This window comes from Otolemur garnettii, unplaced genomic scaffold, assembly GCF_000181295.1.
Source record: "Otolemur garnettii isolate 467f Iridium unplaced genomic scaffold, OtoGar3 scaffold00063, whole genome shotgun sequence".
In the NCBI taxonomy this organism is placed as follows: Eukaryota; Metazoa; Chordata; class Mammalia; order Primates; family Galagidae; genus Otolemur; species Otolemur garnettii.
The window spans coordinates 10,925,820-10,952,987 of record NW_003852458.1 but is presented as its reverse complement, the minus strand read 5'-3'; the positions used below and the strand labels follow the sequence as shown (position 1 = coordinate 10,952,987).

At 36.7% G+C, this 27,168-nt stretch overlaps 1 protein-coding gene across 1 annotated transcript in view; it reads left to right on the top strand.

Moving 5' to 3' along the window:
* FGF10 (fibroblast growth factor 10) overlaps nt 1-19,975 on the top strand; it is a 78,893-nt gene extending 58,918 nt beyond the window's left edge. Inside the window, exons 3-4 of the mRNA XM_012807077.1 lie at nt 13,923-14,026; nt 19,574-19,975. Coding sequence (XP_012662531.1) covers nt 13,923-14,026; nt 19,574-19,771 — 302 coding nt within the window. The 3' untranslated portion in view covers nt 19,772-19,975. The remainder of the gene's footprint in view (nt 1-13,922; nt 14,027-19,573) is intronic.
* The last annotated feature ends 7,193 nt before the right edge of the window (nt 19,976-27,168 follow it).

Genomic DNA, 27,168 nt, shown 5'->3' with positions numbered 1-27,168 from the left:
AAAAAAAAAAAAAAAAAAATCTCATAGATAAGGTTATTGTAAGGGTTAAAGAAATATACAGAATCTATCTAAGAAAGGATCTTATAAAAGAAAGTAACTGCGTATTTTCTTGCCTGTAAATTATTTGCCGGCAAATTTGCTATCAGAAGTGTTTGTGTCAGTACTTTGCTTCACTTTCAAAGTCCAAAATATCTCTGACTTTCTCATGTGATTACCTTACATAGTAGTGAGCTAGCAAGGGCAACTGGAAAAAGAAAACTATCAGATTCCAATGAGTAGTACATTCCTCCCTGACATCGGTGCCAGGATTTTTGGAGGGGTTAAATGAAGGTGGAAGAAAAAAATATGAAAATTTCCAAGGACAGCCATTGACTAGAATAGTATAGCGTGAGTGAGAAGCCCTGGAAGGAAAAGTCTGTGAAGCCTTCTTTTTGGAAATCAAGTCTGTGGAACTGGACAGGGCATGAGGCGCAGGCCTGTGCGATTAGATCACGTAGCCTGACGGCAAACATTGTTAGCAGCTGTCTTCATCAACTGGCAAGATGGAGAAACACTCAAAAAAAGGAGCTGATGATGATGAAAGAGGAAGGGTGTGAAATGATTTTACTCTTCCAAGTAGTCTTTTTAAGTCTTGATATAAAGAAAAGACATTGTCATCTTCCTTGTAGTTAAAGGGTTGAATGACCGAGAAGGCAAAGAGGGGGTGAGAAGGCGGTTTGTTGGCTAGAGGAGGAAAGATAGGATCTCCTACCATGTCAGAAAACCGTTAAGCCCTCAAGATGAAAACACTCACCAGGGTTTTAGAGTCAACAAGCAATTGTTTATATTTGGATGTTTGCAGCAGACCTCATTACCTTCACATCCTTGGCTGTGTTTCTGCGGCAAAGAACATCCAGGGTGTGGACTGAGATGCTGGACTTAGTGGTTAGGGGACTGTCTTGTAAAACCTTTTTAAAAAGGTTCTTATGACTGCCCATTTGTGTAAAAAAAAAAAAGGGAACAAAGTGGTCCCTGATTTTTGTTGTAGTTGAAGCCAGTAGATTCAGTAGAAAAGTCTGAGCAGAACACTTCTGGTTTAGCTCTGGGACTCTGGTTTTATTCTGTTTCTTCCTACAGCATACAAGTCAAAGTGGCCCTCTATGCTTAGATGGCTGTTCTTATGCAGTAAACATCAGATATCAAACATGTGATTTTCATAGGGTTACGTTTGGCAATCAGTCCCTCTGGATACCTGTTCAATACCCTGTGTTGATTATACATACGCAAAATAATGTGAGGATTCAGTCTGCAGGCTGGAGACGATACCAGAGATGGAAGACAGATGGGGCAGTGAGGGTGGGGTGTGCTGCTCCACAGTCCCGCCTTCCCTGGGAGGGCTGCTGACTCCAATCCCTTGAATACCCTGGGCAGCATCAGCACATAATTAAAGTGTGAATACCTGCCCATAAAGAGTAACTTCCTTTTCCCTATCACGTCCCTTTTTAAATCTAAGAATTGGACCATGGTGAACAGAAAGAATACCTAGACTTTTTTTTTTCTACAGGAAAATGAGTTTGCCAAAGTTAAAACAGGTACTCTTCAGCTAAATTATATATATATATATATATATATATAAAATTTACACACACACACATACACATGCATTTATGATATGGGTCAGCTGAGTATATATGTACACACACATATATAATGTGGATCAGCTGCTCGTATAGCATCAAGGGAGCCCACGTGAAGAAATGGAAGAGTCATGTTTTCAATAAACTAAGAGCAAGTTGTATTTCCTCCTGCCTTGAGCCAAATTCACTGTCCTCTTTCTTCACCATACTGTTCCCTTCTGTCATGTGATCAATCATCAGAATGTTGAAAGAACTTGAAATCTGCATAGTAAACATTTCTCCTTGAAATGAAAACAGGCATAAAGAAACTTCTTCTTGTATCAGAGCATAAAGAAACAAGTTCAGCTACTGTATAGCTATAATCTATCCATCAGCAAAATTGCTTAATTGAATTCTGTTCCTGAACTTCATTTCCATGGTCTGCCATAGTTTAATTAAGTTTTTCAAGCTTTTTAAGGGCATGTCTATTTTTATTTACTTTTGCTTTCATTAGGTTTCATTTCTATTTTTAAATTGTTTTTCGAACCTGTTTTCTGTATAAGGTTATCTACCTATTAACAGTGACTGACATCTATGCTGTATGATGGGTCTTGAATTTGAGTCCATTTTGTTAAAATATGAAGATTTCGAATATAGCTCCTTCTAAAATTACGTTATGACACTAAATTTGACATCTATTTGGATCATTTGTAAGATCCTTATATGAAGACAAATGAACAGGATCCATTTTGAATCTTATCCAAGAATGATCTATATTGACCTATTTTGAAGTTTACACTAAATTAAATTATGTTACAAACACATTTCTTTTTCTGCTCTTCCCAAATCCTCAGTAAAGGGGAAAATTTCGCAGTAGAAATTGAATAGTGCTAGCCTGTTGGATATTGCTTACTCTTTTTACAGATGTTACACTTAATTCATTAATCTGACTTATGAAAAAGCCAGCCATTTTACGTAAAATTGTATTTTTCCATTGTGATGGCAATTTGGCAAGTGATTTCAAAAATTTTCAGTCTTTTTCAGCCTCTGTTTTCCCCATCCCTTATCTATGCAATAAAAATGTTCATCATTATAGATTCATATAAATTCATTATTTTATTTCAGCTGAATTTCATAATTATCTGACAATACAAAGTATTCAGGATCAAGCAATTCAATTCAAATTTCTTTTTGCAGTTTAATGTGTGCATTATATAATATAGAGAGCAGCTTTGGGGGGAGATTCAGACTGATGAATAAATGAAAATGCAAATATTTCTTCATGATATTATATTATTGAGTTTTATCCAGTTAAACCTAGGTATACTACAAAGTCTAAAATAAGTTTTCTTTGAATATTGTTTTTCTAAATTTGTAAGTTTTAACAGTTTTGTATAAAATTTTAATTATGTAAAATTATATATTTACAATTAGCATGGTTTGGATACATATTTTAGTGCCAAATATACAAAATCTCTCTATCTCCTTTGTCTTCTAATCTGGATCCCAGAAACATCTTATGTGCACGACAGCTCAAGTACATAGTCGTTGTAACCTATCCTTATAAATGTTGGAAATTTTAACTTATTTTATTTAGAACTCTTCAGTAAGACTTGCATCAAGGGTGAAATAACATGTGTGTATATGTATACATATGTCTGTGTTTTTATTCTCAATTTATTTTCCTCTTCAAATTTTTAAAGCATTCCTAAATATTCCGGTTGATTATCTGAGACCAACACATCAATTTTCACATTCAGACTTGGATCAGATAAACATCATGGTTTCTCTTAAAGGGCACGTGCACTTTCTCAAGAACATACTGTTTTAAACCAATTTAAGCAGTCTTAATAAATGAACTATAGTACTAAGGTATTTCTTCATACTGGGGAAATAGATCATAATGTGTCAAGTAGAACTTATCCTGCCTAAGAATTTCTTTACAGTTTGTTAACTCAAGATTTAATGAAAACAACAAAAATATTCAATAAGCATTACAAAAATCTTACCTAACTTTTCATCACAAAAGATAATGAAACATAAATATATAGATTTTTTATGGAGACAGAGAACCACTTTATTGCCCGTGGTAGAGTGCCGTGGTTGCTCACAGCAACCTCCAACTCCTGGTCTTAGGTGAGTCTCTTTGCCTCAGCCTCCCGAGTAGCTGGGACTACAAGTGTTCACAGCGCCTGGCTACTTTTTTTTTTTGGTTGCAGTTTGGCCAGGGCCAGGTTTGAACCTGCCACCCTCGGCATATGGGACCAGCGCCCTACTCACTGAGCCACAAGCGCCCCCCTGTTGAATTCTAGTATTAATTCTTAGCTGCATCTCTCCAAGGACAAAGTAACGAGTCATGATCCCCGCTCCGTCTATGTGGTGAAGGCAATAATGTTTGTTCTCAGAACACTTCCTAACCCAATATTCCTTTTCCCGTGTTGCCTGTGCTAGAATGTTTGACTCTTATGTTGATTATTTTTTTTTTCCAATCATAATCTCACTCTGTCACCCTGGGTAGAGTGCCTTGGTGTCATAGCTCACAGTAACCTCAAACTCTTGGGCTGGAGCAATCCTCTTTCCTCAGCTTCCGAAGTGACAGGGACTTCAGGAGTCCACCATGATGCCTGGCCATTTTTTTTTTTTTTCTATTTTGAGTGAGGTGGGTTTCACTCTTGCTCAGGTTGGTCTCAAACTCCTGAGTTCAAGCAATCCACCCACCTCAGCCCCCTAGAGTGCTAGGATGACAGGAGTGAGCCACCCACACACCCAGCTTCTTATGCTGATTTTTAATCTTTGTTCATTACACTTTCTTAAAATACTGTTTTGAAGTATTAGGAACGCCTTTTATATTGATTTCTATGAAAGTAGTCCCTCTAATATGCTCTGCAAAATCCTGGCTTTTTACACTATCAAAAATTCACAGAAGAGCTAGTAGTATTTATATTACTTACTTAGCAAGTATTATAATTACCCACTATCTAAATAACCATGCCAAGAATCTTTGAAAGGGTTAAGAGGCTAATTATACATCGTCCCATAATGTATTGGAATCTTGTGAAATTTACAATGTACATGATCAAAGTGAGCCTTGAGCCTGAACACCTCAAACAGGTTCCATATTAATATTTTAAACTACTTCAGGCCATTCATGTTAATTTGTGAACCCTTCAATGCATCATGGAAGACTTTTTCTTGTAAGAAACCCAACATCAAGATGTGTTCTCCTGGCCCATTTTATTTTTGTCATTAAATTGAGAAAAAAAGACATTCTGTGTTGGTTATATTAAAGAAAATTATAGAAGTTTTGGTAAATGTGGTAGACATTTTATAGTTTATCTTTATAGTAATTAGCTATATTAGCATGGTGATCATTTATTAAAACATGCCATATAATAATTCCATTAACCCTTTATGCTTTAATTTATTTTCCTTCCTTTATAAAAGTTCCAATGGTCAAGCTCAAATAGAATGAATTATTTCTGTCTGACGAATAAGATGTATTAAGTAGATATAAAACCTTTGCCCAGTATCCCATAGTCTGTCTATAGGAGCCTCAGGGTGCAGTAGAAAGCACATGGGTTAAATATTTATTTCAGGCTCCAAGTAACCTTCTACAGGTGCTAAAATTAGCTCCCCAGTCTCTCTGGATCTCCCAGTGTGATCTATAACCCAAGAGAATCAGACCTGAAGCACACCGTCTCTAGATTTCTTCAAACTCTTCTCTGACTCTGCAGTTTGCTAAAATCCATCTTTTTCTGAAGCCTTAAATGATATGAACTTTTCTGACTAAAATAAAACTTGGGCTTTGTTTGTTTGTTTAATTTAGTGATTTTAGTTCATGAAATCCACAGTTTCAATTGGACTTATCAGAGGTTTTGATCAAACATGGACAATTTCTCAAAATAATCTGTAATGATTTATAGGGTTTTTTTAAGGGGGGGAGTATGACAAGTGACAAGCTTGCTAAAGCCTCCTCATCATAATTTAGGGAGTCAGCTGGCTTCTACTAGTGCATAATATGTTTCCAATATTATTTTGCATTTTGTACAGATTTTGCAGCAGCAGCAGCATTGTAATGACTATCCTTTCTTTTCGTATGGTTGGTGTATGGAATTATTTCTATACTGTTAACACCAGAATTTCCTTCCTTCATATGTTCAATGAGAAGACATGAGGCACACAAAGATAACTCCCAAGCTTTTTCTCCAAATGTGAAATGCAGGAGATATAATCGTAGAGCCAAAAGTGGGGTGTGGCCATGATGTCCTGGCATGAAACCAGCATTTCTAACTTCCTAGAATTTTTGAAGGGTTTATTTATCTACTAAGGGAAATGGGGAAGAAAGGCCAAACTAATAAATTGCTTCATAAAAATTTATGTACAAATATGTTTTTTGATACAGAAATACGTTTAGTTATCAGAAGGAAATATTTCCAGTAATTTCTGCCTTGCTTGTGGTTGTCTTGTCATGTAAGTGTATTAGGCTGGACTTTCCTGAGTTGATCTTCAGCCCCCCTTTCTAAATTCTTTTGTGGTAATGCTATTTCCCATTTATTCCTTCGCAAAATGGGATCAAATGTCAATTATCTTGGGTCATATCGGATGACTCAAACATGTAAACATTTCCAGTTTTGTTTTGTTTTTTTCTTTCCTCCTGCGAGTTGGGAGTGGGGGTAGAGCTCCTCTCTCTAGGGGCGCACGAGCTTTCCAGGTCTTTATTTCACCCAACACAAGCTATAGAACCTTTTCTCACTTTTTGAGTTAGCTAAATTTGTATCAGCAGTCACTGTGGACACGTCTCAAGAATTCCAAATAAATTCCTGCTCCAGAAACATGCCAGTTATGTCTCATGGCGAATCTAGCCTAAGAATATAGGTGATGCTAAAAACCTGATACTGCTGCAATATTGATAAGATATTGTCTATTTTCTGAAATATTTCCATAAAGTTATATGGACATATAAAAAGAGTCTCTGGGTGAGGAAAAAATTAGAGAGACAATGTAAAGTTTAGTAAATCTATAAGACACATAAGATGACCATCTGCAAACACTTGTTCGCTAATGATCAGTGTGGGAAGATCTGGAGTCCCATTTCATTTGCAGCAAAAATGCAGTAGGAAACTGATCTTCAGCATCATTTAATAATGAATTTGCAACTGGTGAATATTGTAAATTTGTAAGGTTACATCATAAATTTGTGGTATTTTTATTTGTAGATAAAGAAAAATGTTAAATGACAATACTGATTAATTAACTATAGCTTTAAATTGAGAAGTATTTTAGACTTTGCCACGGCTCTCACCAATAAGGCCAAGAAAATCATGCATTGATCCTATGACTTGAATTGCCAGGTGAGAATGTCACAGGTCATTTCGGTCTTTAGCAAAGTGGGAGGATATACCTTACATAGCAATAGTAAGAATTTTCCAGTAATTCAGGTTTCATCTCTATCTCTAATTCTAAATGAATATCAAGTGTATCTGAAAGAACTGTAGCAGGAAAAGAAATTAAATAGCTCTGAGCAGTGGTTTTCAACCTGTGGGTCATGCCCACAGGAGCTGTATTAAAGGGCTGCAGCGTTAGGAAAGTTGAGAACCACTGCATCTAATGCATTATGTTGACAAGGCAGCCAGACATACGATGAACAAGGTGGACCGGACCTAGAGCAATGATTAGCGGCATCTGGTATTCTCCTTTTAAATGCAATGACATATTTCTAGGGCAAGTATATTATACTATCAACTCTGGGTTGAGGTTGGAGGATGACGTGAAGCCCTGCTGCTTTGAGATTTCTTGGTTATGGTCATAACTCTAAGGGGGGCATGCAGGCTTTTAATTTTAATACAATGAGCCTATTGTCAATGTCTATAAAATACTCAAAGATAGTTGCAGAGACTTAAGTTTCCACATTTCCACATTCTTATTAAGAAAAAGAAAATATTCTGATAATGATCTTTGTGTAAGTCTCTAAAAACCTGACTACAGATAATCTCTCAGTATGTTTGTGCACAAATCTCAAATCCACATGGTCACAGTCCCGCAGATGTTAAAAATCCCACACCTGTCAAAAACAGGCAGAAGAAAAAAATCCCTTACTGTTTTCCACATGGCTTTAAAATTCTTTCTTTAGTGTTAAGCTGCTGCCATTATTTGTGTCTACTGCTGTTTGTGGTGCTGCTTCTCTGCACATGTTTCTGTCAATGCCTTTTTATATCAAAGCTGTGCTTTTTCTCTGAATCAGAGTACAGAGAGCAGCGTGTGCTTCTTGAGCCAGCAGAATCTGCATTGCCTGGAAACATGCTAGAGATTCTAATTCTCTGGTTCAACCCATAATTACTAAATCAAAAATCTCAGAAATCTGTCTTTAGACAGGTCTTCCAGATGACCCAATGAAGGCTTAAGTTTGAGAACCACATAAGACTGGTTAACTTGTCACCATTCTGTTTGGGAGGTAATAAATGCATATCCAACACCCGCTCTCTGAGATTCTATGCAAGCCTATTAGTTCCCACCTGTAAATGGGGAGACCAAGACTCAGGGAGTATACTGACTTATCCAAGGTCACGCACGTGCCGTGCTACGATGTAAAGCCACACCCCTCTGTTCTTCTGGGCCTCTCACTCATTTCTCTCTTATTACAGCTAAGCACCTCCATTAATTTCATCACATGAAAAGCAACTTCTCCTTTCATTTGAAAAAGTTGTGCAGTGGGGAGAGAGAGGGTAAAATATGAAAGTAATACGAAAATAAAATTAATATCACAAATGTTCCAGCCATGCACAACATACAGCAAACGACTTTGGTGCATTTTGACATTCTTTCAAGACAGGTAAGCTACAATGTTGGTGTGCTTTTTGAGATTGCTGAATCGACCAACTGTGCTGTCCTGGACAGGTCTAAACCGTGTGGGCCCTTATGCTAACAAACCCTAACACAGTTCTTCTGCCGCTCCACCAAGGGCCTTCCTTAACCAGGCTTCACAGCCCATCTCTTCTTTCTTTTTCCATCTACATTTCCAAAATGTTTCCATTTTGTTGGGCACATGTTACTCACAAATTTGGTGACAGTTTCCTACTCCATAATCTCTGTGAGATTTTTTTAATCTCCTGTAATTGTCAAAGGAAAAAGAAAATGACACTAGACTCTTACTAAATGCAGCCAAGAGAGATGTTCTTCAGATAATCTGCCGGAGGAGAGACTCAGTGTAAACTGAAGCCAACTCCAACCAAAACAAAGGTGACAGGTTTTCAAAGGAAGGACAGATAGGGAACAACAAGGTACTGTAGGTAAGAGAAAACGAGGGGGTAAAAAAAAGGACGAGAGACCTTGTGGAAATGGAAAATTATAGAAGGGGTAAGTGGAGAAATACAGACAGTGGTTTGGCAGGGTGAGTTGGGACAATGGACATTTGGCAGCTTGGTATCATTGCATTTTGTTTAGCAAAGAGTCAGCATGAGAGCCCGGGGAGGTGGCCTAGTGCAGGTGAAAGCCAGACTAAAGTTTACTAGTCCAAAATAATAGACTTAGCACTATGTTCAAGAACTCCTTTGTGCTGTGTGGGAATTCACAGTTTCCATAATGTTATAAAGCTTCACTTAATATAACGATTTCACATTTAAAAAGAGATGAAAGTATCATTAGTTGAAATATTTCTAGTTATTTTATGATGGAAATTATTCAGATATAAAATATTTAGATATTAAAAAATATATTTTGGGGTGGCATAATCATAGAGAGCTAGAATGTACTGGGCATCCTCGTGGTAAAGTAACGCAGATGCTAAGTTGCTCTTGAGAACGTTCTACTTTCACAGTAGAGAAATTCATTAAAGCTAATGCTGGTAACCCTGAGTCATCAAAGAAAACATTCAATTTTGCTTAGTAATCTCCATCTATGAAAGCAGGAATCTAAAGATTTAGATGGCAATTTGGTTTTTTTTTCTTTTATAAATCACTAAGGTTGGGTGCTGGAAAGCTTTGTTTACACAGAACTTTATGCAAGTTCATCTCTTTGTGTGGATTACATTTTATACTTCTCTAAAACACATTTGAAACATAACAATGCAACATGGAGGAACGTATTAAAAATGGGACAAACTATGTTAATCATTTTTCTTGGTTATTTTGCTATTGTCAACTTTATTTGGTGACATACTAGAAAGAGAATAGGCTTTGGATGCAAACACCCAATCTATCATAGCTGAATGAATATATGTTCTCCAGTTAACTTAATATCTCACAGGCTCATTTTCAACATTTATAGGACATAATGCTTACATCTGGTGTATTCTGTGAAGAGTCATTGAGATATGAAGGAGATATAAAAGTATGTAACACATGACAGTCCCTCTGCATCAGTTTTTTATTTTTGTGCAATTCAATTTACCTGAATTGGTGTTTTTCTAACTATCATGTAATATGTTTTATTATAATTCTCTGTGTATTTGTCTTTTATTCCCAACAGAACATAGACTTTTCAAGAGATGAACCATAATTTAACTTTTTATTTCTATTTCCTAAAAATGTGCCCTTCTCCTCCTCCATCTTCCCAAGTATTTAAAGTAAATTGTTCAAAGGTCCTTAAGTAGATTCACACTACTACCCGGGATATTCATCCATCAAAACTGACATACTGTAGTTAAAATTTAAATAATAGAATTTCATTGCAAAAATATGTCTTTAAATTTATAAAATATCTGTTTTATGTGAATGGGAAATATAATTTATGTGCCTTTTTACTAATGATAAGATTTTCATGTTTCTTTGAATTAAAAATAAAAAAAAGAACCAATGCTGAGTAGCACCTGTGGCTCGGAAGGGTAGGGAGCCAGTCCCATATGCCAGAGGTGGCAGGCACAAATCCAGCCCCAGCCAAAGATGGCAAAAAAAAAAAAGCTTTTAAAATAACTTTTATTTTTGAGCTAATTGTAGAGTCTATAAGTTGTAAGACACACAGGGAGATCCAGTATACTCTTCACTCACTCCCCCTCAGAGGTTCTTTCTTTTAATTGGCATTTAATTATGCATCAAAGTACACATATATGGAACTATAAGCTATTGGTTTAATAATCCCCCCAAAAAAATAAATAAATTCTGGAGCTCCTATCCAAAAATAATTTGACAGGCAAACTTCCTCACCAAAAAATGGAAAGAAGTCGTAATGATTCCTTTTGAAAAATGGGGAAGTCCTCTAGACTTCAGTCCCCCAGAAAGTGACTTTCACATTCACAGATGTTTATGATAAATGCAATCATTGTCCATTACCCATGAGACTATCAAATTATAACTTACTCTCCATATCATGCACCCCAAAATTTATTTTCAAAATTTGAAAGGGCCTCAAATTATCTAGATCTTTCCTCTTTTTATTTTGAAACAATAATGCTAGACCTTTTTGAGCTAGCCTGAACTAGTTGCAGAATGGAAAAGATGGTAGGTTGATTTTTTGAGTTCCTGTATCAGGCAAAGCAGAAAGAAACTCAGGGGTACCTGAGCTGAGTGTTGTCCACCACGTGCAGTACACGCTCCTTGATGGAAATAACCCATCAAGGATTTCGTAATATTTATATCATGTTTTTCCTTCTGTCTACTCAGTCTGTCTCTTCAGTTTATTCTTACTATCTTTCCATTCACCTTCAAAAATCTCAGTCTGTCCCTCGCTCAAAGTCAGCTTTCATTCTTCGTTCTATTAACTATGTCTCCAAAGCATGTGTAGGGAATGTCTTGCAATTTACTGACCATATTTACTTGCCTCTTGGGCAAACAAAGTAAGCAGCAGCCTAAATATTTTACCTAAAATTTTACCTCCTGCTCTGCTCTTTATCTTCTGCTTGTGACATGTATTGGATTTTGTTCTCGGAAACAGACGTCATTCTCTGTGGCACATCATTTTTCTTGGGAAGCATAGCACATTAAGTCATTACAGACAATTATCTTGATGAGTCATTTAGTCAGATGGTCAGATGGTTTTCCAACACGTTTTCCATGAGACAATGGAAGAGGGGGAGATTTGATGGAGAATCAAAGTAGTCAGGGAAGGAGAGCAGGTGGCCTGAAAGTCAGAGGCTCAGGTGAACTATATCACCTTATCATCTTATGTCTGAGTTAACTTAAGTATCTTCTGTAATCAAGAATAACAATACCTCCTTAGAAGGCTTCTATGTGAATTAAAGAGATAAACTACAAGAAAGTACTTTTAAAAATATGTAAATAAATGTATTTGTGTGCATATACTTTGAGGGTAACCAGCAAAAGGGAAAGGATATTAAAAATACAAGTACAATAGAACTTCTGTAAATTGATCACCCAAAGGACTGTAACTAAATGTTCAACACACAGGTGGTCAACATGAGGAACATGGCCTGCTGTACTACCTGTACATGTGATGCGTGTCTATGAGATGTAGGTCAATTTAAGGAGATGGTCAGTGCAGGGACGTGGTCAACCATGCAGGTTCTACTGTACTGTGTCCTTCATCCTTTACAATTTTTTCTTGGCTTTTGAGCCCTCTCTTCTAATAGAAAGGAGCACTCTGGTAGGTCAGAGACTTCCTATGGGTACGTAGATAGAAAGGTACATGGAATGTAGTCTTGGCATATGTCCACTTTGTAGTAGGGGAATTCAAGCATTTCTATTAATCTCCATCACGGCTAACCTGTCAAAGTAGAAAGGGAAAGAAAACATTCATCTCTAGGAAATAAGCCACCATTCTATCCATAAGGGATGAGTATACACATACGGCTAGTGGACTGCATTTAGGATGATGAGTAATGCATGATAAATGATAACTTAAGACCAACTTTCATTTTATGGGCTAAGCCAATGGCAGTTTGTATGTTTAAGATTTATATAGCCCACTGAGGCAGTTTCCAACCTAGAACTATTGAAGGAAGATTTCTCCCTAAAAGTATAATTTTGGAGATATTAAGCTCTAGACAAATTCTATTCATTTTTTGTATTATCTCATTTTGATCTGTGCAGTAAGATTATGAAGGAGGGATTATGATGTTGCTTGTTTTGCAAACAAATTTGAGACTTGGAGCAGTTCATAACTTCTTCTGTGGACCATTTACTAACAAATGCAGAACCAGGAGGCAAACCTAGATATTCTGGCTCCAGGGGATACATGCTCATTGCAATGCCTTTTCTCTACTTTGAGAAAGCTTTCCTGAGAGTTATAAAATAAGTAGTTTTATTTTCTGAGGTTTTCTTAACCTAGAATGGGCAAGCCCTTTGAGTAGAATATCAAATGCCTTTCTTATACCTATCTACAAACTTGGCAGAGAAAACGCACAATTAAGACCTGTGCGTGAGGGGAGAAAGGCCTCTTGTCTACTAGTTACCACTTCCTTCAATTTTCTTTTCTTTCTAGGAAAAAAAACCCCAGCATTTTAAAATGCTGGTGGATTTTCCCCCAGACCAGAATAGTCATTCTGCTATTTTAAAGACAGTGTGGATATTGGCATTAGTCCCTCTGCATCTCAGAATGTCAACACATTTGTCAAAAGTGAATTTACCAGTTAAATGTGGCCAAGAGATTTAGTTTATCCAAGTGTTCTACAAAAGAAATAGTTGACCACTGTTTTTCCTGATCAAGGTAATCTGACATATTATTGACATATGTTGTAGATTTACTTTAATCCCATAGTATAGATATGGGCTCTGATAAGTTATTGTGAAATCTAGGTTAAGAGGAGAAGAGTTGTTTCAATATTTATGGGGTTGAAAATGCAGGGTTAGCAAAGGAAATGTTTTAATTGAAACAATATTTTCCTATATATGTTCAGAATAAAATGAAGGGGAATTCTTTTAAAGCTTTCCTGCTTGTTTTCATATATTTGCTGGGTTCTTAGATACATCAAGAATGTTGCTTGGATTTTTTCCCAATATATTTTTTTTAGACTTTTGTTTTTAGAACCATCAAAAAATAAACTCAGATCTTTGAGGATTCTCCATACTTCTCGCCAAAAACTATATTAGTTTGCAATCCCACCAGCAGTGTAGAAGTGTTCCCTTCTCTCCACACTAACACTGGCATCTGGGGTTTTGGAACTTTGTGATGTGGGCTAATCTTGCTGGGGCTAGGTGCTACCTTAGAGCAGTTTTGGTTTGCATTTCTCTGATGATTAAAGATGATAAGCCTTTTTCCACGACCCCTGGGTGAAGGGCTTGTCTACAAATGGAACTTTGCTCTGGAATTGAGAACAATGTAACTTAGGGATTATACCCCCACATTAATTAAAAAAAAAAAAATTTTTTTTTCTTTTACTTTTTTCAACTAAATTTGTATGATTTCTTATACGTAGGCCTTTCTCATTGTATATTTTAGGTATCCTGGAGATAACCTCAGTGGAAATTGGAGTTGTTGCCGTTAAAGCCATTAACAGCAACTATTACTTAGCCATGAACAAGAAAGGGAAACTCTATGGCTCAGTAAGTATTCTGCTTTTGTTTTCAAATCCACTGCAGTAAGTCATTACCACAGTTTTGTTAATGTTTCCTCCAAACATTAAATAGCTTTGTTATCATTCTATTGCAAGTAAATAGAGACACAGTGGGCTGTTCACCAGCTTTTCAAGAGCTGGCAAAGTAGCTCTTCCACTCTCTAATCTCCTCTGTTGTTCACCCATTAGTCTACCACACAAGCTGTTACTGGCATTTGTCTAAATGTTCTGAACTGCTAACCAGTCAGACTCTCACGGAAGCATCTGGTCACATTGGCACAGGAACTGCAGACAACTTGGAGAAGAATCATTAAAAACAAAGACCTTGAATCAAGCAGAAAACCATGTGCTATGTGTGTGCTGCAGCTGAAGTTAAAACAAGGGCTCAGATGTTTTGTGTTTTGTTAAAATCTGAAATGGGAAAACATATCAAGAAATTCATCATTTTGCACGTTGTTCTATCAACTCTAGGATTTTTATTTATCTAGGCCATAGTCGTTAATTGAAATCATGCTAAACATCATATATATGTGGAAATATTATCCCATGCAACAAAGTGTGTGTGGAACAAGTATCCAACCAGTATTTTCAGTACATCCATCCTGTGTTCCATACCAGTATGTGGAATATCAATCACCTCTGCAATCTTGGGTCACAGTCATTTGGACCAATTGTATTAGCCTAAGCTCTCACTTAAAATAACAAATGGTGATTTTGGAATTAAAATTAAAATTGTAAGGTGGTGCCTGTGGCTCAGTGAGTAGGGGGCCGGCCCCATACACTGAGGGTGGTGGGTTCAAACCCCACCCTGGCCTAACTGTGACAAAAAAAATAGCCAGGCATTGTGGTGGGCACCTATAGTCCCAGCTACTCAGGAGGCTGAGGCAAGAGAATCGCCTAAGCCCAGGAGTTGGAGGTTGCTGTGAGCTGTGATGCCATGGCACTCTACCAAGAGCAATAAAGTGAGACTGTCTCTACAGGAAAAAAAAGTTATAATGGTAGTTATAATGAAGTTATAAAGAGTGCAACAATTTATTTTGTTCAAGTTTTTAAAAGAAATATATCAACCAATCATATCAACATCTACTATATGCCAGGTATCGTTTGAGATATCGAAGGTGAATAAGAAAAAAATGCATAAGAAAGAAATATAAGAAGTGGGCTTTGACTCCAAATAATTCATTTCCAATAATTTATCTAGGAAAAAGTGTGAAATAATTACAGAACGTTTAAGTGTTAAATATAAAGGACCAGCAGTAGTAGAGCCACCCTGTGATACGGTTGGGAACTAAATTTTCATTTCTTATTTAGCATTATTGATGACAGGAGTGGATCAGTTTATGAAGGTGGTTACATTTCATTGTGTTGGTCCAAGAAATAAATCAAGGAAATTCAAACTATTTAAGTTTTTTCCTTTGGTTCCTTTGATTTCTTTTGATTCTATGTGAGTACATTGAAGCCAGCTATAAACTTGATCTTTAAAAATGTTTAGTTGCATGTTTTGGAAGGATGTATAACAATATTCTGTGGCCAGAAATAAGACCTATGACACAGATCTCTTAAATTATCTTTTTTTCCAACCAGATCTCAGGTCATTTTTATATTGCTTTTAGGATCAAAAGAAATTTCAGAATTTATTTTGTTCATTAGCATAAGCTTGATTATAGTGACTGTTTAGAGGGAGTAACTCTCAAACTTGAGTATGCATCAGAATCAATGGAAGTGTTTATGAAAAGACAGAATGATGGGGCCCATGCCTAGATTTTCTGATTCAGCAAGTCTATGGTGGGGTTCAAGGATTTCTTTCCTTTTCTTTTTTTTCTTCCTTCCTTCCTTCCTTCTTTCTTTCTTTCCTTTTTGGAGATGGGTTTCATTCTGTTGCTGGGGCTAGAGTACAGTGACATCACCATAGCTCACTGTAACCTCAAACTCCTGGGCCCCATTGATCCCTCTGTTTCAGCCTCCCCAGTAGCTGAGACTACAAGCACAAACCAACATACTTGGCTAATTTTTCTTTTAGAAATGGAGTCTTGCTTTGTTACTCAGACTTGTCTTGAATCTTGGCTTTAAGTGATCCTCCTGCCTTGGCCTCCCAAACTGCTAAGATTACAGGTGTGAGCCACCATGCCTGGCCTAGTGATTTGCCTTTCTAATGGTCCCTGGTGCTCCTGATGCTGCTGGTTCACTAACCACAATCTGACATACATTAGACTTGCATTTTTTCATATCAGGTCCACTTTTAACTGGAGAGTCAGGAATGCTTTTGGTATTCCCTTTGGCTAGTATAAATGCTTTTTGCATGGGGGTCAGAAGAATTTTAGGTAAATTTCTCCATTATGCATTGCTCCAATAATGAGCCTTGAAGAGTAACAGACCATTTTAAAAAGCAGCTTCGTGTAGATGTTTGCATCATAATCACTTTGAGACATTTTTTGGCTTTTGTTATATATACCTGGGCCACTCTTTGATCTACTCTATCAGGGTTACTGGGGAAGAGGCCAGGTATATATTCTTTAAAGAGATACTGATGTACACACACTTAGTGAAAAACCAATACTTTAAAGCCAGCTAACATTAATTTAATTTAAATTTAAATTAAGGAAGAAAATGTAAATAATTTTAATTTATAAAATATCAAAATAATTTTATTAATAGTTGACAAAATACACTTACTTAAAGACATGACATCAAGGAAATGGATGACTTAGATGAACTCTGATATAAAAATATTTAGTACTTTCCCTCCCATTTCTCCACTTTTTTCTTCTACCCCAACCAGTCTATGAATTCTGCTTGTACTTCCTTTTGAGTGGTAAGCTCTATAAATTATTTCCTTCCATCTTTTTATCTGAAGTGGATGCCCTGTAGCTTTCTATTATATTGCCCTGTTTTAATTCTCTGTAGTGGCACCGATGGAAGATTCTTTTTTTTTTTTTTTTTGCAGTTTTTGGCTGGGGCTGGGCTTGAACCTGCCACCTCATGCATATGGGGCTGGCGCCCTACTCCTTTGAGCCACAGATGCTGCTCCCAATCTGAGATTCTTCTCAGTGTACCTGTTGCTGACTGTCTTCTCCCGGTAGGCTGTGACCTTAGTGAAGGCAGGGCCAGCTTTATGTCTACTATCTGTTCAGCACTTAGCACCATACAGAACACAGAGTTAAACAGTGCACAACCTACCTCTCCTGGCAGCTCAGCCCATTAGAGAACAAGCTTTCCACTTCCAGGCTGTCTCAGAAAGAAATTTATTCCCTAAACACAGGGTTCTGCTTTTGGAATTTTGTATTATTACCAGAAATAGTGAAAATTGGATGCTTGTTCAGAGTATACCATCAAATATCATGAATACAGACTCATGAATGTACATAATTTTCTATACCAGGTGATGGTTTTTGCGATTGCTATCTTCATTTTATTTCATTGATTTCCTAAGCTTTCCTAAAAGTCTCAATTGGGGAAACACTCAGACTGATTAATTAAACCAGCTCGCTATCTATTCTTTCTTGAATTATTTTCTTCTATTTCTTTCTGGTAACTGTGTATCTTTCTTATATTTTCATTATTCATTCTATGAACGTTATATCTGTTGTATTCTGAGCTTTCTACTGACTGATGGATTATGTAATTAACTTATAAAACTGAATTAAATAGAATAGATAGTCAAATTTCCCAGGTAGCAGGAAAAAATTCGGACTTTTTCCAAATGACCAAAATCTTGCTTTTGAGACCTTGCTCAAAGCACGTCTCAAAATTCAGGTCTGACTTGGACTTTTCTACTTTTTTAACGGTAGTACTTAAGATTCACCTAGATCCTATAAATCAGAATTCCTAGGGTCCTGGCTCCAGAGATTCTTATCATTTTGACCTCTGTCCCAAGGCTTAAAAAACACCCAAAATGAAGAAGCTAGCCCAGAGGAACTTCACTATAAGAAACAGTATCCTATAAATTAATTTTGAGGAGGAAAAGAGTTAAGCACCCACTCCCACTTTTCTACACACAGCTTTGTCTCAAATATGAAATCACTTGGAATAATCTCAACCCTCTTTTAGTATAAAAATTGCATATCCTTTATTAAAATGAGTGTAAGTATCCCTATTAAAGAAATAATCCCCTATGCTTCAAAACTATATAGTTTTAGACAGAGCGAGATGAATAAAGAGAAAAGAAATAAATCCACACTAAGGATATGAATCCTTTCCAATGCAGAATTTGTTTTGTTTTATTAAAATCCATACCTTAAATAATTTACCTTTATTTCTTACTTTCAACAAATTAAGTCATCATTTGAATGATACATTTAAATACTTCCTTACAGAAGAGAAGCTTATAGGACTAATTTATTCTAGGGAAGGAAGCTTAAACTGGTAACAACACAAAATATGCCTGCTTGTGATGGCTCTGATAACGTTCAAAGTTATAATCAATACACACATTCAAGAATTCAGAATTTAGTAGAAATTTCGAAAAGTCTCAAGGTCAGAAAAATTCTTCCATAGAGAACTCAACTACAGTATGCCCACAGGACTCTTGGTTTGGATAAAGAAGGTGGATCTAGATTTGATTACAATTCAAGCCCCAAATCTTTAGCTTCTTAAGTATTTTAATTTGGGTATAAGAGGAGAGGAATATTTCTGAACCTAAGTCTGGAGATCACTGTACCTCCCCTTTGTTAACTTCAGGGGAAGATCCTAGACTTGTGGAGTGAATGAGAGTGAATCTTTGTCCCATCACCTCTCCTAAAACCTTTTGACCACCTGAAACAAAGTCAAAAAGCTGTGGCTATCAAGTGGAATTTCCCAGGATTTAAGTCTTCAGCCTTATCAACGCAGGCGTTGCTAGTCACCAGGTTCATAATTTCTTTAACATGGTAGATAACAAAACAAGGCGTTCTGTGTCCTAGTTTTCAGTCATTCCTGGAATTCAGAGAAAAATCTATTCACATCCCAGGTTATGGAAAATTGTAGATAATTTAGTAAAACTGAGAAATGTGGAACTTGGAAAAGAGGCAGATGTCTTCCCTTTTCAGTGACATAGAATTATTTTGGTTTTACTATAATGTCTTCTTTCTTATCAATACATGGATGTGCATGAAATATGAATTTATAGGTGATGTTTACAAACTTCATAAGCCCACATTCTTCCCACTGTTCTGTTTTCCCCATGCGACACCTGGCTATCACTATAAAAGATTCTTTATTACTTATTCATCACAAATACTGTTAGTAGTTGCCTGCTTCTCGACAGTCATTCTGTGGTTTCAGTGCCCGGAATGACTGTCCAAAGCACAGCAGCTTTTTGAAAAGGGCCTCTGTAGTTGGCTACGATGACTAATGGAAATATATCTTGTGCTTTCAGACACACACTATTGTGTGGTTATGAGTTGTACTCTTCTGCTGTTGACATTATATATTAAGTGCATGACTTATGTACAAATGGCAACTAAAAGCAACACTCTTGAACTGGAATTCTCTAGCTAGTCTAGATCAAATAGAATCAAGTATCACCATAGAAATGAAAGATTATGTTTTTCCTTTGCAGAAAGAATTTAACAATGACTGTAAGCTGATGGAGAGGATAGAGGAAAATGGATATAATACCTACGCATCCTTTAACTGGCAGCACAAAGGAAGGCAAATGTACGTGGCATTGAATGGAAAAGGAGCTCCAAGGAGAGGACAGAAAACCCGAAGGAAAAACACCTCAGCTCACTTTCTTCCGATGGTAGTCCAGTCATAGAGGAAGGTGATGACTGTAGATGCAGTGGAACCAAAGGGTCTTTGGCCAGGAATAGTTGCTATTCTTCATGAAGACAGTAGTTGGAAAAGCAAAGACACATTGCAGATGTCTGCTTGCTTAAAAGAAAGCAAGCTTTTGACAGCTTTGCTGCTGTATATGATGTCCTTTTCATTAATTCTGTGTCATGCCTCATAATCAAGATATAAGCAGATCAATGGGATGGAGATTTAAACGAACAACATTGTGGCTGGGTTTTTTTTGTTAAGTTTTTGTTTTTGAACCTCTGAGATAGAACATAAAGGACATGGAACAATCTGTTGAATGATCTTCGGGAAAAGTTATTTATGGAATACGAACTCATATCAAAGACTTTCATTGCTCATTCAAACCTAATGATTCCGTGAGCAGTAATAACACGCAAGCATTTACTGGAAAGCATTTGGGTCATCTATGCACAACCAAAGGAGTTTTGGGTGTGGCATTATGGAAGAATTGGATAGGATTAAAAAACATAAACATGTTAGTGTGAAACTGTTCTAACAATCTGACTAGTATCGTATGCTTGTGCATTCTGCCTCCATCCCTTTCTATTTCTTTCTAAGTTATTTATTTAATAGGATGTTAAATATCTTTTGGGGTTTTAAAGAGTATCCTCAGCAGTTGCCCTCTGATTTATCTTTCCTTTTTCTTCAGCACATCACCTGCATGTCCATGACCATGTTTTTAAAACTTGGCAAGCACTTCAAAAGTAGGAGATGAGATTAGGGAAGCAATAGGAGTGACCCATGTGCTGTCAGTGGACTAAGTTGGCACTTCTGCAGAAAGACCCATCCACGGTAAATATGGCAGTGCTGTCCCGTGGTTTGAGTGAAGATAGCTGCCTTTAAAAACATATATTACTCCTGAGGCTTCCTTGTCTAAGAAATAGACCAGACGGCCAAATTCTTCTCTTTTGATACATCGATTTGCTTCTAAGAATACACACAAAGAAGGAAAATGAATTGGTAAATACAACTTCATATCTTCGCCTCATTATTTACTAGTGATTTTTTTGCCTTATGTCACAGTGGCAAATGATGAAGAGGCTGTGTGTGTATATAAGAACCCTTTGTAAGTCCCACATAATGCATCTCCCCGAAGGAATGATCAAGGAATTTAGTATGAAGTGCAACTCTTCTGGGGCTTAAACTGAGCAAATAGGTCCTGATATGTGTGTAATCATGTACGAAAACCTGTTCCAGTTGTATGATCTAGTCTTTACAAAACCAAACAAAAGTTATTTTCTGTAAATTTAAAGAGCTTTAGAAGGTTCCATATTGTAACGATATTGGAATTCATTTTGTTAGAGCAGGTATAGAAAACAGTACATAAGAGTTTACCAGTCATCATCACATTGTATTCCACTAAATAAATACATAAGCCTTATTTGCAGTGTCTGTAGTGATTTAAAAAATGTAGAAAAATATTATTTGTTCTAAATACTTTAAGCAATAAACTATAAGAGTATATTGATGCTGCAATTTTATCCTCCTATTTCTTGTTTTGAAAAAGTCTGTTTATTTTTATTGTTTGGATGCAGTATTTTGGCATAAGGAAAAGACTCACTAATGTGTCTTTTAACAAAGTTTGACCTCTAGAAAGGCTGGTGTTTTGTGATTCTCTTGTAACTTATTTGTGTCAATGCTTAACCAGCACTTCCAGTTAATCTGTTATTTAAAAATTAGCTTTATTAAGTAATTTTTCTCATAAAGTCATCTCATTAAAGGTCTTAACTTCTCTCGTTCTTCAAAAACGTTGATATTTCAAAAGAAATGCATTGGAGGCACCATGACCTGGCTTCTGGAGCAAGTTGCATTTCATGGTCCTTTGCTACCAACTTGCCTTTTGACAAATGGGATTCTAAAAATGTTTAATTTTTGTGTTTGGAATCTGGATGTTAACATTTAATTTGTAACTGAGTCTGAAAGCTATAATGTAATGCATTCCTATCAGAACTAGATATCTTTTTTCTTTTATTTTAAAATAATAATTGCACCTGACACATGAACACGGACCACCCACAAACAAAAATAATGTTTGGTGAGATAAATATAGTATTACATGACCACAGTAACAGCAAATAGGGCACAAACCAGATTCTTATTTCACATAACCATTTAGATTACCAAAGAGACTGTGTGTAAACAGTCATCATTATGGTACTCAAGACACTAAAATAGCTTCTAGCAAAATGTATCAAAGCTTCAGAGGCCAAAAATAGAAAACATCTCCCTCCCTGCCCTCCTATATCCCCTCTAGCACCCATATCTTAACAGAGAGAAAGACAGAAACCTTTTTGAAAGGAGTGATGAAATTCTCCTGCCTTTTAAAATGACATCTTTGCTTGATATTGAAATACAATTCTCATCCCCTTTGCAACTACTGAAGAAAAACAGTTCCGGCCTTGAATGTTGTAGATTTTTTAAAAAAAGCAGTTGAGATGCTGGGCCCTCTGCCTCTGTGGAAAGTGTGGGCTCTGGCCCACAAAGTTAAGGTGTATCAGCCAACAAATTTGTGTTCATATGAGCATTGGTTCTGAAAAGACTCCTCCTAAAGATGTAGAATCACGCCCTCCTCCTACCTCCCAAAAGGCTTAACAGTGTATAGTATGTTACATTTGAATAAAAACAATAAAAAATGCTGGGAAAAGAAAATAAAAATATTGTCCTTGTTTGTTTTATTGCCGTAAAACTCTACCTAGTAACGAGAAGAGAGGCTCAAGTGTTGTGTGCCTGGCAGGATGTGGTTAAATGCCGCCACCCCCCCCAAGCCCCAAACAACAACAGAAAAAAAAAAAAAATTACTCAAGCATTTGTAAGGTTTCTTTAATGTTTCACATGTGTGAGTCAGCTATCCTCACTCTAATAACAACCAAATGCTTTCGATTTTTCCTAAGTATTCAGGTCCACCTAGTTTACACAGTGGATAAAGAAGAATGAATTGAAAACAAGGATGGCTTGTGAAACAATGAAAAGCTTTTGGAGGAAAGCCAGGAGGCTGCAAAATACAATTTCAAGGGGGTGGAGTAGGCCAGTGAATTTGGTTTGAAAAGTAGAGAGAAAAAAATACATACTAATGCAAGTTGCTTCCAGGGCCCAAGCAATTTTAAATAATTTAAAAGGATCAACATTTATGCTGCACAGTCCTCATAATGTAGATGTTAATTCAGAGTTTATGATTATCCAGTGAAGTGAAATTTACCTTTTTATCAGGGAATGACTTAGTTGGTCCAAATTTTGTCTAATAAAGATAGGCGTAGGAAGGTTGAAATGTTTAAGAGATGCCTGTACATTAGCATATACACCTGCAAACAAATACCATGTGGATTAAGAGTTCTTGTCTATTTCATTAGACAAGAATTTTGAAACTTAAAAATGCAAAAAAAAAAAAAAAAAGAAAAGAGCAAGAGGGAGAGGATATCTTGGAAGTATGCTGGGAGAAAAGGGGGGAACGTTTAGTTCTATGGGAAATGAGGCAACTCAGATCTGCTTCCTCTCAGACACTCGTTTCCTCTGATCTCGATTGGCTTTATTCCGTTGGCGGCTGCTTGCCTCCAATTTACTTCTTTACAGCTCCAAAATCCAAAATTCCTTTTTCTCAGGATCCAAAGATGACATCTGAGCTGTTACTCATATTGGCCAGGTGTGGATAACATGCCAACCTCTAGAGCAATCACTAGGACAAGGGATTTGGGCCTTGGGATTGGCCCATCATGACCACAGAGGAGCAAGGTGCAGCTTTTGGCAGCCCACGCACTTGGCAGTGCTGAAGAATGGTGTGCTAAGGAGAAACCAGAACTGGGCAGGTGCAAAAACGAAATGGTTGTTAGCTGCATCTATTGAAATGAGACTACTGACAAACATAGTTTTTATTCCTGTGTTTTTCCTCACTGATTCTAATTAGTCTTTGCCTATTTGTCTAAATTAGAGAGGTTTAAAGCTGTTTCTTGTTCATACATTCTCTAAATGGAAAGATTATATTTGTGTTGTTTTGGTTTAAGCCAAGGGTAGGACCCTGAATATAGCCAGGTTCTCTGAGTTTCTGAAAACTTTATAGAATGATAATTGGGATGAATGCCACTTTTCACGGAATTAAAAAGCTGATCTTCCCACTAAATATCAACCTGTATCACAAAGTGATGTTATAAATATGTCTCTATGTTTATCCCGATTGTGTAACTAGTATTTTCAAGTATATCAGCATATAGAAAAAACTCTGAGACACCGATGTCGTTCATTTTCTTTAAATTGTAAAATAAAAAGAGGAAAAAGAAAAGGCCTGTTTATGTCTTTTACTACGTCTTGGATATATGCAACATGTGACAGAGGGAAACTTTATGACTTGCCTTTCTCTTTCCTTTTGCAGATTAGGAAAAAACATAAAACATAAAATGCCCTTGCAGGTCGATAATCTACTGAAAGCCGCTTTGCAAACACTATGTATTAGCTAAAATGGAATAATCATGATCAAACTAATGAGATCAAAGGAATTAGTCTCATTCCCAAGTGGCTAATAGTGAACATTTCCACGAGCCTGTTCCATGATAGCAACTAAGGGGAACAATTCTATAGTCAGAGGGAAGCCATATGCCAACCATACATGCATGTGGCATGGATTATCTTACACGTTTTTATTATCCTCCACAAAAGAGCCTGTGTTCATTTTTTAATATAGGCAATTGCATCCTCTAGAGATGAGCACAGCGAATGAAGAATCAAAACATCCCATGTTCCTCATTACAACTTTAAATTAAACATATGCCTTTGTACAACTTAAGCAGTGACCCCAGCTGTGGAATAACCAACAGCAGTGTGGCCTTACCCCTCCTAAAGTTTGGTTTTAATTACCTTATACACATTGAATGCCCAAATCATCTTACAATTTTCTAAATTATTTAGTTATCATTTCTGTGGTCAATTTAAGCTGCTGACAATGCAAATATTCTCAGAGAGGTCCTTCAAGAAGAAGAAAATGAAAACCAGTGTTTCATGAGGTATTATAAATGAAAAAGACGGGATTTTTATAGCTATGAGATGCATTAAGGCTAGGGCTTCCATCAATTCAATGTAACATTAAAAATATCGTAATATCAGATATTTAAACACTAGAGTTCTGGATAGTCTTTTTTTTTTTCTTTCAGTGACACGATCAGTATGAATATCAGACACTAGTGCTAGTTAAGTCAATATCTATAAACATGTTATTAAAATAATCTGTCTTACGGAGCTTTCCAACTGAGAAAAACGAAAGAGAAGCACTGGATGAGGGCATTGCATGTGAGCAAAGGTATGAACAATATCCGATTTGCTTTCCTGATGTATTGGATACTCTGGGTACAAAATGCATTTCACAATTCAAACTTACTCTCATGCAGCAAACAAATAAGACCTAAAAGGATTTTTAAGTAAGTGTAGCAATTGTTTCTCCTCATCTTACAAGGTTCCACACCACATCCTCCAACATCTCCTAAGAGGTAGTCACACCGGTATATTTCAACTGCAGTTGGTAATCTTTCTGTTTCTTCTCATTTTTAATGCCAGGGGATATTAAGTAGCTGTGTGACATGTATTTTCTTCTTAGATTCACAAGCAAAAGATTGACTTTTTTTAGACTAAGTATCTACTTCAGCTGCCTTAAACGAGTAACAACTGTAGAAAAGTTAGAGATTGTTGGACTCCCTTCGTATTGAGAACCCGGAATTCCATCCTCTAGCGACAAAATTATTGATACCTCATTATTTAAGTGATTCAATCCTCCTAGTATTAGGAAAAAAATAAACATGGGGGTTTTAGGGTTGAAGTCCTAAATCCCAATGCCTTAGAAAGTGGTTGTAATTAAAAACCAGGATCACTACAGATATAAGTAGGTAGGATGAAGTGGGACTAGAGTAGGGTGGATCCCTAATCTGACTGTTGTAGCAATAAAAGGGGGAGATGTAGACACAGACATGCACACAGGGAGAACAGTCTTAGTCTATTCAGGCTGCTGCAACAAAATGCTGTAAACTGGGTGGCTTTTATAAACAACAGAAATTTATCTCTCCTAGGTCACAAGTCTGAGACCAGCATGCTTGAGTTCTGGTGAGGGTCCACTTCCTGGTTCATAGTGGCAACTTTTCAATGTTTTCACCTGGGGCAGAGGGCTAAGGAAGCTCTCTGGGTCTCTTTTATAAGGTCATTAACCCCATTTAAGGGGGCTCTGCTCTCATGACCTAATCACCTCCCAAAGGCCCCACCTACTATCATATTGGAGATTTGCTTTCAACATGAATCTGGTGGAGACACATACATTCAGTCTACGACAAGAACACCACAGGAACCTAAAGGCAGAGACAGAGGTTCTGAGTCTTCTAGTCTCGGAATATCAAAAATTGCCAACAAACCACCAGACTATGTGAGAATGGCATGGCCCAGCTTCTCCCTCTCAGCCCTCAGAAGGAACCACCCTGCCAACGCCTTGACTGCAGATGTCTAGTCTTTAGAACTGTGAGACAATAAATGTCTGTTGCTCAATCCATCTAGTTTGTGATACTTAGTTATGGATGTCCTAGGAAACTAATACAGGGGCTTTAACTTAAGACCACAGAACTCAGAGTTGGGAAGTTGCCTGACACATCTGGAATCTTAAATCCTTCCTTTGGTACACTAGAATTATTTGGTACCAAGATTCATGTTGGCAAAGCAACCTTAATGAATCCCTTAGACATGTCACTGCAAAGCCCCACATGCAGGTTTGTACAATAAAACTTTAATTGTATGAAGCTTTACACCCCAAACTTATTATATAGTTAGCCCAATGGCCCTAAACATGACAGATCCAAGTAACTACACTAACATATGCATGTTAGATAAGTTCGATGTAGGCCAGAAAATTTTGCATGAAATAGACTTGCTATAGGTACATTTTTTAAATTTTTGAGCTTCTCTGTGTACTATGGAAATAAGGAAAAACATAATCAAGCTAACGTTTACAACACTTATGGCAGCCTTCATTCATGCCAGTTAATTTATAGCAAATTTTACAGACTATCACATCTTCATAATAATGATCTTTTTACATAAAAATATTTGAAATCACACTATCAAGGAGATATGACTATAAAATAATTAAATTGGTTAATATTTCAAAATTTATATATTAAAATGGATATCAGATTACAACATTAAAAGACTTTATTTATATTCATAATCTTCATCTTAGAAACAAGATGCTTTTTTTGGAGTTTTTGGCCAGGGCTAGATTTGAACCTGCCACCTCTGGCATATGGGGCTGGTGCCCTACTCCTTTGAGCCACAGGCACTGCCCTTTTCTTTTTCTTTCTTTCTTTTCTTTTCTTTCTTTCTTTTTTTTTTTTTTTT